General features: G+C 53.9%; 4 protein-coding genes across 4 annotated transcripts; 3 read left to right on the top strand and 1 right to left on the bottom strand.

Moving 5' to 3' along the window:
• Positions 1-129: 129 nt before the first annotated feature.
• On the bottom strand, positions 130-3,123 carry BGZ61DRAFT_453352 (uncharacterized protein). Its single transcript, XM_046246069.1, has 5 exons — positions 3,023-3,123; positions 2,609-2,919; positions 2,342-2,555; positions 1,939-2,252; positions 130-1,838 (listed from the first exon to the last, which is right to left on the bottom strand). The coding sequence occupies exons 1-5, from the start codon at positions 3,038-3,040 to the stop codon at positions 197-199; spliced, it is 2,499 nt and encodes an 832-aa protein (XP_046103008.1). The 5' UTR covers positions 3,041-3,123; the 3' UTR covers positions 130-196.
• A 562-nt stretch (positions 3,124-3,685) lies between these two features.
• BGZ61DRAFT_43125 (mitochondrial carrier domain-containing protein) lies at positions 3,686-5,294 on the top strand. The gene is made up of 4 exons (XM_046243843.1): positions 3,686-3,933; positions 3,990-4,540; positions 4,594-4,831; positions 4,880-5,294. Exons 1-4 carry the CDS (start codon positions 3,833-3,835, stop codon positions 5,022-5,024), a joined length of 1,035 nt encoding a protein of 344 aa, XP_046103007.1. The 5' UTR covers positions 3,686-3,832; the 3' UTR covers positions 5,025-5,294.
• Positions 5,295-6,821: 1,527 nt separating this feature from the next.
• BGZ61DRAFT_453342 (uncharacterized protein) lies at positions 6,822-9,606 on the top strand. The gene is made up of 4 exons (XM_046246068.1): positions 6,822-6,986; positions 7,045-7,839; positions 7,899-9,212; positions 9,263-9,606. Exons 2-4 carry the CDS (start codon positions 7,320-7,322, stop codon positions 9,289-9,291), a joined length of 1,863 nt encoding a protein of 620 aa, XP_046103006.1. The 5' UTR covers positions 6,822-6,986; positions 7,045-7,319; the 3' UTR covers positions 9,292-9,606.
• BGZ61DRAFT_453340 (uncharacterized protein) lies at positions 9,596-12,304 on the top strand (the record flags this gene model as incomplete). The annotated part of the gene is made up of 5 exons (XM_046246067.1): positions 9,596-9,720; positions 9,775-10,831; positions 10,890-11,712; positions 11,771-11,998; positions 12,049-12,304. Coding segments are annotated over exons 1-5 (2,399 nt in total), but the record flags the coding sequence as incomplete, so codon positions are not given.

The following is a 12,304-nucleotide window of genomic DNA, read 5'->3' as shown; positions in this document are numbered from 1 at the left end:
TTCTTTTTGGCGTTGGGGCGCTTATATACCAGGTTGGCTCAGCTTCCTATCTTTGATGTGGGAATATTAGGCGGGCGTTGTATTAGGGGCGTTGGAGGCTGAGCGTGCATTTAGATCCAGCATGTAAGGAATTGGTATCCGTACAGTAACTTGCTTTTTGACTATTCGAGTGAATATGGCCTGCGCTTCCATCCGATCACATTAGTTCCCAAGCCCCAACATGGACTGGGGCGTCACTATGAAGCCCGACCTCAATGTTCTCAGTGATGTTGTGTGTTCCCATGCTTTCCACAATTAACCACATTCCTTCGCGGAGAATACGCCCGGGTTCCATATCAAATTCCAGTGTTCGAACGCTGGTCTTGGGTTCCTGGAACTCGCCGTCGCCGGATATGGCGACAACAGTCCGCTCAGGAGCCCAGCCATGAACAACGGAGAGACGGATTACCAACGTCGAAGATGGCCGGCTGCCAGGCTGCAAACCTGGTTGGGTCACACTCTTTGCTGTTACGCTCATCCGTGTGAGCCAAGACACGGACAGGGGCGCACGTCGTACCTCCTCGCCCTCGGACAGCCTAAAGGGGGGCAATATTGTTTGTAGTCGCCCAGCAGCATCCGCGGGGATAGTCTCCAGCGTCACAGGCGTCATTGACCCAACCCTGAGGACGAATTCAGCCAGCTGGCTTGCTTCAAACGTCGAGCAGACGACAGTGTAGACACCAGGATCGACTTGAGGTATGTTTGCAACGCTACATCCCCGTCGATATTCACCAGATGATCCCACCAAGTCTCGGGCCTTGAGTGCAGCAACTCGTTTCCCCTGAGCCCAGACGAGATCAACATGGACGTGGATGTCTTGGTTATCTGCAGAAAGCAGGAGAGATAGCGGGCTCGCGTATGAAAGAGTTAACTTAAATTGCGGGTTCAGCAAGTATGTCGGACAGGCAGCGTTGCCACCAGCAGTACGCCTGTTCCAGGTGCCCGCCATCTCCTTGCAGTGTAGCATCGCATCCTCAGCCTCCTTCACTTTGAGGGGCTCTTGGGAGAAGAGCGAAAGCGTTAGTGTATAATCAGGAAGCGGAAATTCATGCTGATCCAGGACAATCGTGTACCGTTTCGTTGGGCTTGTATCGAGACGTGCAAGTGTCTGAGGTGAGTCCACGTATGGACCACGATAAACCTCGCCGTCACTCACCTGAACTTTGTGGCCTCCATTATCAAACACGAGGATACTCATGAATCCAAGCTGTCCTGACACTGCAGCCATGGAGTCGGTTCTTGTGCGGGCTATCTCAAGTTCGGCATCCATGAAGTGCCGACTCACGAGGATCCACACCGTTCCACCGCTTGGACATTCGAATGAGTACTGCGGGTTGCGCACCAGTGACGACGCCAGCGAGGCAGGAGGTATTTTCCAGGTAAAATGGTGATCCTGGCGATGGGCAAATCTTGCAGGGTTCCAGTTGAGGTACATGGATTCGAAGTGTTGCACCACATCTTCGAGTGGCATCCAAAAAGAGCCAGCAGACGGCTGGCCACGGCGCGACGTCTTGCCGGATTCAGATGATTCGAGGTCTCCTTCCATCTGCAGCATTGGCAGAGTCGTTGCGATAGACCCCTTCCAAACTGGCCCGTTACACCATGGATTCTTGACCAAAAGTCTTCGAGTGTTTCCAACCACATCGAGAGCCATGACCGCGTAGTCATGTTCGCCAATCAGGCCCAATACGTCCTCTTCCTCGGCTGATATGCGCCCTGTACCCAAGGTAACAACAACATCTTCCAAGTCATGGGCCTTCTTGATCCTTTTCCAGACAGCCTCAATGTCAAGATCCTCCCTATTAACGAATGCATTAGTAGCAAGGACATGAAACGTGGAGATAGGGCGGCCAAGCAGTCCTTAGGTGAGGCTAGACACATGATAGTGAAGAGAAGTACCTCTGAAGGAAAAGTTGCTCAGGAATCCATCCAGTGAGAACCCATAGGTCAGTCCCCGAGTTGCTTCCAGGAAAATCATATCCGCCTCGCACTTTGAGGTAAGCCTTTTCGAGAAGTGCAGGCCAGATAAGACGGGGGTTTTTGCGGTCGACAACGTAAAGAGTTCTATCATTCAAAGAGGCAGGGAGCCGCTCATCAATGACAACACGTCGAAAGCAGCCATTGAAGTGCAAACGTAGGATATACTTGCCCGAGGCGGAGAACCTAGGCATGCCCCTAGCACGGTCGAAAGGGTACAAAATCGAAGCCAGAACCTAGTGAGCTCAAAGTTACAATTTGTTCAATAAGCCAGCCAAGGATAAAGAGGCCCAGGTGGCGCGGTGGGCTATCCGTAGTCACCTACCGAGTTTCGGCCAGTTAATATTCGCATGGCCGCACAAAGACTGGCCACGACAGAGCAATCCGTAGTCAAATCCTGCACTAGATCACACCCATCACCGGAGTTCATAAAGGCCTCCATATCAGCCTCTCCCTCACTCGAATGAAGCTCCATCGGCCTCTTCCAGCCGTCAAAAGTTGCTGCTTGCCGAGGCGAGAGCTTAAGGGCAGCATCATCGCTGTCCATCATCAGTGGCGAAGCTCGTCCGGCGTAGGGATGGAAACAACCTACACGAAGGGCATCTCACCCGAGGCAAGGCGGAAATCGGAATCAACGGGGACGGTTGTCCACTGAGGGAAGTAATTGCCGTGAAGGCGAGAAGTCTGTTGCAACAGGCTCGGCTGCTGCACAGACGCAGCGCCTGTCCGCGAGGCTTTAAGTCGCTCAGCCAGAGTGATGAGCTGCCGGCATTTCTGTCGCAGGCGAGTGGCCTCTGGCTTACTCACAGCTTCAGAAGCCGCACGCATGTACAGGTCGGCGGCCTGGATAGCATGATCGAGGGCCGCTTGGCCGCTCGATCTCGCAACAAGAGACTCGGCGGCCTACCGAGTCAGGGTGGTCAGTATTCATTGTTAATGCATTCTTGGTGACCTTTCTGGCCACGACCAGCCTGTATGGGTGGGCGGCCGCTGGGTAGTCACTCACCTGAGCTCTCCTCTCCATGGCCTTTACTGAATCATGCCGCCAGATTCCCACTTTGCACGGCGTCCATTCGAGGTTGACCTCCCCGCGGTGGGGCGTTTTGCTCGGAGATCAGATAACCCTTCTCCCCCCACTCTAACCACTTTTACCACGTACCTTACGTACTAATTACCCGCCTATCCGTGCAGACATGCCGCGCTACAGAGCCGCCAGTGGACCTATAGCCTAATTACACAGTGTAGACACCCCTGGTAATGAATGGCAGAAAAGCGCATTATGCAATGTACGTCGAGACTCATGTGCTATTTGCATATCGTGCGTTTACTACATGCACTCTGCGTCGGCTGTATGCAGACAGATCACATTGTCCGCTGCGCCGACTTGACATGCCTCCATGGATTAAACCGTTCAGTATCTAGTCCATCGCATTTCTCCATTCCACCATTCCACCAAAGTGACGAGACCAGCCGCCCCTTGGCCCTCTTCCCCTTGACTCAGCTCATGCAACCAACCGGCTAAGCTTAGGTGCTCGCCATCCCGCCTCTCTAAGTCACTAACCGAGGTCAGAAAAGCGGGTCGGACACGGGCGGGGCGTTCCCTCCCATATGCCGAGACCGGTCCAGGGCCGAGGTTCAGATGACCCACGGCAGCGGACCGCTATCCGACCTTGGTTCCAGATCAATATGATGATGCCAGGGCCCGGACTTTTGTCTGGCTTCACGACCTAGCTGGAGCCAACTGTGCCTCTTCGCTGTCAAACGCGTCCTCTTGTGTTGCGATATCCTTGACTCGTCCGACCACCGTCTAACAATCATGGCCGCGCAATCCAAGCCTACGATCTCGCCCTGGGGTCGCGCCGTAGCCGGAGCATCAGGTGCAGTTCTCGCGAATGCTCTGGTCTATCCTCTTGACATGTAAGTCAGTCTCGGATTAGCATCCCCTTCCTCCCATTGACCCTTTTACCTTGCAGCGTCAAGACGCGACTTCAAGTCCAGGTCCGGCCCAATGCAACCGATGGCCCCCGTGCCCCCGACGACGAACCTCATTACACTTCCACATGGGATGCGCTGTCGCGAATCGTATCCGATGACGGCGTCCAAGGACTCTACGCGGGCATCAACGGCTCTTTAATTGGTGTCGCCTCAACTAACTTTGCCTACTTCTACTGGTATAGCGTGGTCCGGACGCTCTATATCAAGTCAGCCAAAGGAAATGCGGCACCGTCCACTGTCGTTGAGCTGGCCTTGGGCGCCGTCGCTGGCGCCGTAGCCCAGCTGTGCACCATACCCGTTGCCGTTGTAACAACCCGTCAGCAAACTGCCAAGAAGGACGAGCGCAAGGGCATATTCGCGACCGCACGCGAGGTCGTTGACGGACCGGATGGTGTCTCTGGCTTGTGGAGGGGCCTGAAGGCCAGTCTTGTGCTTGTTGTCAACCCGGCAATCACGTACGGGGCGTATGAGCGATTAAAAGATGTCTTCTTTCCAGGAAAGGCCAGCCTGAAGCCATGGGAAGCATTTCGTGAGTGCGCCAGAAATGGACTTAGTTACCTCGGCCTGCTAATCTCGTGCTAGTCCTCGGAGCAATGTCCAAGACCCTAGCAACCATTGCTACTCAGCCGCTTATTGTGGCTAAGGTTGGACTGCAGTCCAGACCCCCGCCTATCAGGAATGGCAAACCATTTGGTAGCTTCATTGAAGTGATGAAGTTCATTATTGAGCATGAAGGCTTACTAGGCCTCTTCAAGGGCATCGGCCCCCAGATCTTCAAAGGCCTTCTTGTCCAGGGTATCTTGATGATGACGAAAGAAAGGTACGCGAACCCAGTCTCTTGTTGGCTCATTAACTAACCGCCCGGTAGGGTTGAGCTCCTCTTCGTCCTTTTCTTACGATATCTCAAAACCGTTCGCCTCCAGCAACTTCGCTCCGCCGCCCAGCTTACAGCTTCTACGACGGCTAAGAGTATGCACAGCGTGGCGGCCAAGCCTGCCACGACGTCAGGATGAAGGTGTCTAAGGGAACTGTACCGGTGTTTTGGTGATTTGGTCATAGATGGATATGGAAGCCTTTTGCACTTGCTCCGTTTCGAACAGAACAAATGATGGATATCGAAAGAATGCTCGGACCGTGCCCAAACCTATTGCGACGGTTCTGCCTCTGCACACATAGATCCAGTAAATACAATCGCGTCTGCTAAACCCCCACAGTGTATATCACTACTGCGAATTCATTTGTGAAAGCTTAGATTGAACTATTCTACCTTCCGCAAGAGCCTTCCGCAAAAGCCAGACGAATTCTGGCTGCAGACATGTGAGCACGATTGAGCCACCCGAGACACGCATGAAACAGAGTGACTGTGGCTGGTGCTCCTCCACGCCACACTGCTTCCTGTACCTAGGTAGGTACCAGGCCGGCATCTAGGGCACCACCAGCAAAACCCGCATGGTTATGTCAGCATCGCCCCACTCCTTTAATCGGCTAGGGCTTGTTGTCGAGAGCGCACACAATTTTGGCATCTTCTCTGCAACTTCGTGATCCTTCTCCGTCGACACAGAGAATCAAACCGCAGCAATGGCGAGTATGTGGCCATTCACCCAGATGTTCACATCAATAAATCGTTACTGACGTTCTTCAGAGTCAAAAAACTCCTCTCAGCACAACCAGTCGCGCAAGGCGCACCGAAACGGGTATGCTACATTCACCAGATCTCTAGGAATCCGGGGATGCTTACTCTTTTTACAGCATCAAGAAGCCCAAGACTTCTCGATACCCTTCGCTGAACGGCACCGACCCTAAGTTCCGACGCAACCACCGACATGCCCTCCACGGCAACATGAAGGCCCTTGTACGCGCCCCCCCCCCCCTGCCCCCGATCGAGGACATAGACTTCGAACCGTTCCATACAAAGTGCTAACAAATTGAACAGAAGGAACTCAAGGAAGGCAAGCGTGAGTCCGCTTGAGGCGTCTGGAAGGAAAGGCAAGGGATGAAAACTGGAGCAAGCTCTCTGCCTGGCCAAAGGACCAACTCAGTAGAGCCCGCAGAAATAGAAGACAGAAATGCCATGCGGTTCGCCTACTGAGGACGGTAGTTGTTCGAAACCGCGCTGGTGCCTCAGCATTGTGACCGTTCTGAGTCGACATGTTGCGCATACCTTCGAGGCTCGAGGAACAGAAAGCTGCCACTTCCCATATCCGATCCACCACCGACATGAATACGTGTGACGCCCTGTGATGTTCTCAGCCCCAGACAAGTGAATGAAGAACTGCAGGATTTAACAGTCGCGTAGTTACGGCCAGCTTTCCCTAACAATCCAGTGCCAGCCAGGTTCATGGGCCTGACAAGGGCCGGGCGACGGACAATTGACTCCGTCGATCATTTCCAACCTCAAACACGTGTCGTTATTTAAGGATCGTTATTTCAGCACGGAGTGACCGACATTATGGGCCTTGTGTCATCATCCTTTCTTGGTACACAGGGTACCTCGTGACCTAGTGTGTGTCCAAGTGTGCGCCTTGTGCCAGGAACCTTCAGCAATCCTTGCCTAGGTGCTCTGTAGGGACTGAATAACTACCAGAACGCCAAACACATTGCACCGTAACTACCTACCCAAGGTATCCAGGGCAGGTAGTAGTTAGTCGCGGAACAATTGGGAGTCACCGGATTCCCAAACCATCCCCACCAAACAGAGAGCAGGGGAGCAGTTGACGGCTGCTGCCTCAGGCATTAGCGGCCTCTGGCGGAGCATAAATCGGGCGCCTCTCTTATGTAAGCACAGGGGCTGTGGCCTTGGGTTAGACAAGAGCGCCAACAACCTCTGCTTCTCAAACCTCCCATTACCCACGACTCAGAGCATCGCTAGAGGACGCTGGTCCGCAGTTGCAGCGGCGGGATCTAATCGATAAATTCTGTGGCCTGCCTGGAAGCAGACATCGTCCCTTCATTGCCCTCCTGTATCTTTTTGCGCGGTATGGACTTCCAGCTCCTCCCCTGTCCTTCCCGGCCACCTGTTCTAAGTCGTACCAGATGGGGCTTTCCAACAGGTGGCCCTCCGTGGAGCTCTCTGCTAACCCGTCCCCAGTGCCATCATTCTTCGTTAGGCTGAGGATGCCATAGTTTTCCTCACCTGCTTCTTGTCCAAACTCCTTTGAGGTCAGCCGGTCACTGCAGGAGTCGAGACGATTCTTGTGCCATCCTTCCTACATTACCGCCGTCCAAGCCACGCTTGCGTGCAACATCAACATCTCCCAAAGCCTCATCTCCGAATCATTTTTGCCCACCAAATCCACCACCTCCTCATAATGCTCAACATGTCTGGAAACCACGTCATTGGAAACCGTAACAGCACGCCGGAAGCCAACACAACGTCGACCTTGCGACCCCCCTCCTCCAGGGCTATCGGGTCTGGCCATTCTCTCCGTGCGTCGGCCGACATGGCTGCTCTTTCAGGACCTTCGCCGTCCAGCCGCATCCGGCCCTCGTCGGATTTCTATGGTCAGACCCAACAGAACCTTGGTCCTGGCGGCTCGGAGGCAGACTCTCAAGATAAGATCGCCCAACAATGGATTGCCGACATCGACCAATACGAGACGACGCTTGAAGAAATGGCGGCCGCGACGCTAGATCAGGATTTCAAGGATGAACTCAGTGCTATTGAGCAATGGTTCCGAGTCCTGAGCGAAGCCGAGCGCACTGCTGCCTTGTACGCTCTTCTGCAGCAAACAACACAGGTCCAGATTCGCTTCTTCATCCAAGTGCTCCAGCAGATGGGCAAGAATCACCCCATGTCAGGCGTCTTGTCTCCTGCCAGCTTCGATAAAGGTATGTTGTGCATGTATCAAAGCATGGGATGTCTTCACAGTATTTTAACACGTCGGCAGATCCAATGTCCAACCGCCTCAGCGATGCGATGAACAAGCTCAACGTGGAATCTGCTCGAAACTCAATTTCCAGGAACTCTGCCATATCATCATCGAAGCGTCACTCGGGGCTTGATCCATCTACCATAAATGCCATGTTCCCAGACGCCGCCGCTGCCATTGCTACCGAGAAGGCAAAGTTCACTCAGCAGACGGGCAATCCACCTGCGTCGAATCGCAACAGTACCGCCATGGATCCACGTACTTCCATGACTGCGCCGGCCCTCACCGCTTCACAAGACTCTCGGGATGTTGTGTCTGCCAATCCTTCTTCGCCCTGGGCCAGTGGCTCAGGGGACCAATCCGGCACAAAAGGCACCAATTCGCAACCGCCGATGGGCCAGTTTGTGCAGCCAACCCCAGCAAGCGGGCTCCGGTCTCCACGCCCCCAGTTGTCTAACAACTCTGCTATACAGAGCACAACTCTCAATGCACCAGACAAAAATCCAGCAGATCTACCTCTCCTTTCTCCCTACAATGCTGGCAGCGGGAATTGGGCATCCATGGTAAACACTCCCATGGCTGCCAGTTTTAATGCCGCCAATGCCGCTGGTACTCAAGCCGATATGGTTGCCAATGCTACCGCCATGAAGCTCGCAGCACTCTCGACCGTGAACAACCGATTCGCCTTGGACGATGTTCGGAAGTACCGCCGGGCAAGGTCCAACGACGGCTCAGGAAATGGACAACCACCCCTCTCCCCTGGACCTCAAGGGATCAATCTTACTGGTACCAACGTGGTAATGATCAATGAGCATGGGCAGGTCCTCAGTCGTGAACAGCTCATGGCAATCCAAGCCCAGCAAAGCTTGGGCCTTGGCGGCCAGCGCTCGCGCCCCAGTTCTCCGGGGCTTGCCATGCAGCCTGGGATCGCCCACATGGCCCCATTCGCGTCGCCGCAAAACAACGGGTTCCTCAGTGCTTATGACGGAACTTCGCCACTGATGGGAGGCGGCATTCCCTCTGTAAACCTGGGTCAAATGGGGATGGGTGGACACGAAGGCTACCTATCGGACCACTCGGACATGGTGCGTGGTCGGTCGCCTCGGGGACGAAGGGGCAGCTCAAAGCCTCCAGAGGACCCGACCGACCCCACACTCCTCCAGGACATTCCCAGCTGGCTCCGCAGTCTTCGACTTCACAAGTACACTGACAATTTGAAGGACATGAAGTGGACAGAATTGATCGAATTGGATGATAAGGCGCTTGAGGACCGCGGCGTGAACGCTCTAGGAGCGCGTAGGAAAATGCTCAAGGTCTTTGAACAGGTAAAAGGTAGGTGTTGCCTCCCTTACAACGTCTCATGAAGCTCACACTCTGTACAGATGCCAAAGCCGACGGGAAACTCACCTAGCACTGCTCGTTCAGCTTGGAGAGGACCGGACTAGGCACCAGGAGTCTTCCTTCGCCACATTCCTTAGATAGCGGGTGGCCGTACGAATTTCGTAGTTATATAGGCGAACTACGGTACTACGTTCAGCCAGTGCACCACCTGCGCACTTTGTATTGGATTCCATTAATTATAAACTACTGAACATGACATTGAGAAAGGGGTGATAAAAATTTTTATAGTGTGGACTTGAATGGCAGTGCACGTGCCCACCCAACCTACTTGATGCCTTAATTCCTGAGTGCTCTCAAGGTGCACATACCCCAACCACGGAACCTCTTACTCTCACGTTCAATCGCCCACGCTCATTCTTGCGCTGTGCCCATGCCCACACTCATATGCTGACATATTATTCTTCATGGATTCGTTGAGAAGCGTCGAAGTTATTGACAGGTAACCGTGCTGGTCTCGCTTTGAGTGAACTGAATTGACCGGGAGGAAAAATAGGCACGATGGCGAGGCATCAGACGCAGACTCCGATTTGGAGGAGCTGGAGGGCGACATCGCTAAGTTTGATGAATCTGTGCGGGAGTTTCTAGCCTCGCAGCGAGATGAGACTGGCCAATCCCGCGAAGCCCGCAGCGCTCCTCGTGGACGGGGAACGCGCGGACCTCGTAAAGCAGCCAAGCCTCGAGGTGATATCACGGCCCGCCTGTCCAAGGTGAACCAGGCCTTTCTTGGCGGGGATTATCCACTAGCTTTGGACCTGGTGTTCGAGGTTATCAGGATCAACGCCGAAACACATCAAGCCTGGACGACCTTGTCTTCCATCTTCCGAGAGCAGGGTGATTTGAGTAAGGCGTTGTCCGCGATGGTGTACGCTGCGCATCTCCGCCCTAAAGATGTCAGCGGGTGGCTTCAATGTGCGTCTTTTGCCCTCGACACGATGGAGAGCGATGAGGCCGAATACCTCCACACGGCCAGACTATGTTATTCAGCTGCCTTGCGGGCTGATCACACCAATCTCGATGCCAGGCTCGGCAAGGCCATGGTATGCCACAAACAAGGCCACCTTTCTGCCGCAATTGCCGAATACAAGATCGTTTTGAAGCATCGGCCTTTTGACCTCGAAATTGTTCGGAAACTAGCCGAGGCCTGTGTTGACAACAAGCATGCCGAGGCAGCTGTCCCCGCCGCTGTTGCAGCCTATGAGCGATTCTTCGAGCACGAGAGAGTGATCGTTGCCCGCGACTTGAACAACGCCCCGTGGCATGATGTCGGGATCTACGTGGAACTCTTTGCCTCTACTGGCCGCTACCTAGATGCTATTGGACAGTTGAAGTCGCTGTCGCGCTGGTTCCTGGGGCGTGGGGCCGAGGGCTTCTGGGACAGCTGGCAAACAGACGACCGTGAGTGGGATGGAGACGATGAGAGGCGTGCAGTCGTTTCAGAGTTTGAGGTTGGGTCCTACGACTCTTGCCTTTACGGCCAAGGACTGCCACACGACTTACGAGCCCGACTAGCCATTTACAGATTTCGGGTCGGAGATGACCTTGAGGCAATGGTCAGTTGTACAACCCCGCTACCGCTTCCAACGAAAACATGCTCATGCTTTGCTACAGAGACACCTGTGGTGGTTTGACCCGTCAGCGGAACCCACAAGGGACTTCGCCGCTGATTTCCCATTTCTTGCATTCGATGTCGCAGAAGAGCTAGGTCATCGTGGTCAAACTTCCTTAGCCATCAAGTATTACGAAATTCTGCGGGATCTCCCCGGAGATGTGGATGCTATGGTGTTGTTGCAGTTGGGGCGATGCCATTTCGCCAACGGAGAACACGCGACCGCTGAAGAATACTTTTTGGCGGCGATTGACGCCGATGAGGACAGTATAGATGCCCGCATTGAGCTTGCCAATATGTACGAAAAGGCTCGGGAAGAGGAGGAGGCTCTGATTCTAGCAGCTGAGGCGATGGCTCTACGAGAGGCTCGCGATCAGGATCATGAGCAGGGCCAAAATTTGGGTGGTCAATCCATTCCCTACTCTTTTGCCCAAGCAGAGAACCGAGTTCCGCGCCGCAGAGGAATTGGCACACGGGGCTCAGACCAACCTTCAGGCAAGAGAGTTCTCCTGCGGCGATACAGACCAAAACGACTAGCAGGTCCAGATAAACGTCGGCAAGACGAGCAGACCCGCGCTGTAAAGTTGTCTCAGCAGTACGAAATTGTTCGGAATCTTCGGCAACAGATCAAGGCTGGTCGGAATGATCTCATTTCCGAATGGATGGAATCCTCGAAGGAGTTGGTTGATGATTTTCGATCGTTGAAGAAGTTCTATACGTGGGAGAAGTATCTGAACTTTCTTGGGCCGAAGAGCTCGCTGGAAGATCCTAAACCTCGTCACGCAAAGACCGAACTTTCGCAAATGTATGAGAGGCTAGCACGAAGTGAGTCCTAACATTGCCTTTCCTAGACCACCGATTGGGCTAACATGTTTCGATATAGCCATCGCCCCCCCTACTGGGCCCGATGGTCCAGAACCGGGGGCATCCGAGCTGGATAATCACCAAGGAATCTCGTTTGACAACTGGTTGGACTTGTTCCTAGATTATGCCATCGGGTTGGCCACGACCCACCGCCGAGATGAAGCGTATCAAGTCTGTGAGGCAGCCAGGGACTCAACTGCGTTTCAGGCACCAGAACACGGCTTCATCATTCATGTTGCCTGGACGGGTAAGACATTCTCCCCCCGCTGTCGGATTTTTAATTACTCACGATGTCAGTATGTGCCATCTACATGAATGATGAAGAGAAGTGTGTGGCTACCGCTCGACAATTGATGAGAGATGGGGGAATGTCGGATTCGTACAGAATGTTCGCTTTGCTTTCGAGTCTCTGCCAGTCTCCAGTCTCATGGTACACGTCAGGTCCGGCCCAGAAGTACATTCTTCGCCAGATAAAGGCCATGGATGATTCCCACGAAGCAAACAGAGCCAGTGGGGGAACGAGCGAGCCCAGTAGCACTTCAAGTGGACCGAC

This window comes from Ilyonectria robusta (genome assembly GCF_021365365.1).
Source record: "Ilyonectria robusta strain PMI_751 chromosome Unknown BGZ61scaffold_12, whole genome shotgun sequence".
Taxonomy (NCBI): domain Eukaryota; kingdom Fungi; phylum Ascomycota; class Sordariomycetes; order Hypocreales; family Nectriaceae; genus Ilyonectria; species Ilyonectria robusta.
The sequence above is the reverse complement of the archived record's forward strand: the minus strand, read 5'-3'. Positions and strand labels throughout refer to the sequence as shown.

What these genes read in the sequence shown, in the direction of transcription:
- BGZ61DRAFT_453342 (XM_046246068.1), top strand. Translation starts at nt 7,320, where the DNA reads ATGCTCAACATGTCTGGAAACCACGTCATTGGAAACCGTAACAGCACG. An exon ending in TCCTGCCAGCTTCGATAAAG is followed by an intron (nt 7,840 to 7,898) that starts GTATGTTGTGCA and finishes ACACGTCGGCAG; the next exon opens with ATCCAATGTCCAACCGCCTC. An exon ending in GGTCTTTGAACAGGTAAAAG is followed by an intron (nt 9,213 to 9,262) that starts GTAGGTGTTGCC and finishes CACTCTGTACAG; the next exon opens with ATGCCAAAGCCGACGGGAAA.
- BGZ61DRAFT_453352 (XM_046246069.1), bottom strand. An exon ending in TCGGGTGAGATGCCCTTCGT is followed by an intron (nt 2,556 to 2,608) that starts GTAGGTTGTTTC and finishes GATGATGGACAG; the next exon opens with CGATGATGCTGCCCTTAAGC. An exon ending in GAGCAACTTTTCCTTCAGAG is followed by an intron (nt 1,839 to 1,938) that starts GTACTTCTCTTC and finishes ATTCGTTAATAG; the next exon opens with GGAGGATCTTGACATTGAGG.
- BGZ61DRAFT_43125 (XM_046243843.1), top strand. Translation starts at nt 3,833, where the DNA reads ATGGCCGCGCAATCCAAGCCTACGATCTCGCCCTGGGGTCGCGCCGTA. An exon ending in CTGGTCTATCCTCTTGACAT is followed by an intron (nt 3,934 to 3,989) that starts GTAAGTCAGTCT and finishes TTTACCTTGCAG; the next exon opens with CGTCAAGACGCGACTTCAAG. An exon ending in GAAGCCATGGGAAGCATTTC is followed by an intron (nt 4,541 to 4,593) that starts GTGAGTGCGCCA and finishes ATCTCGTGCTAG; the next exon opens with TCCTCGGAGCAATGTCCAAG.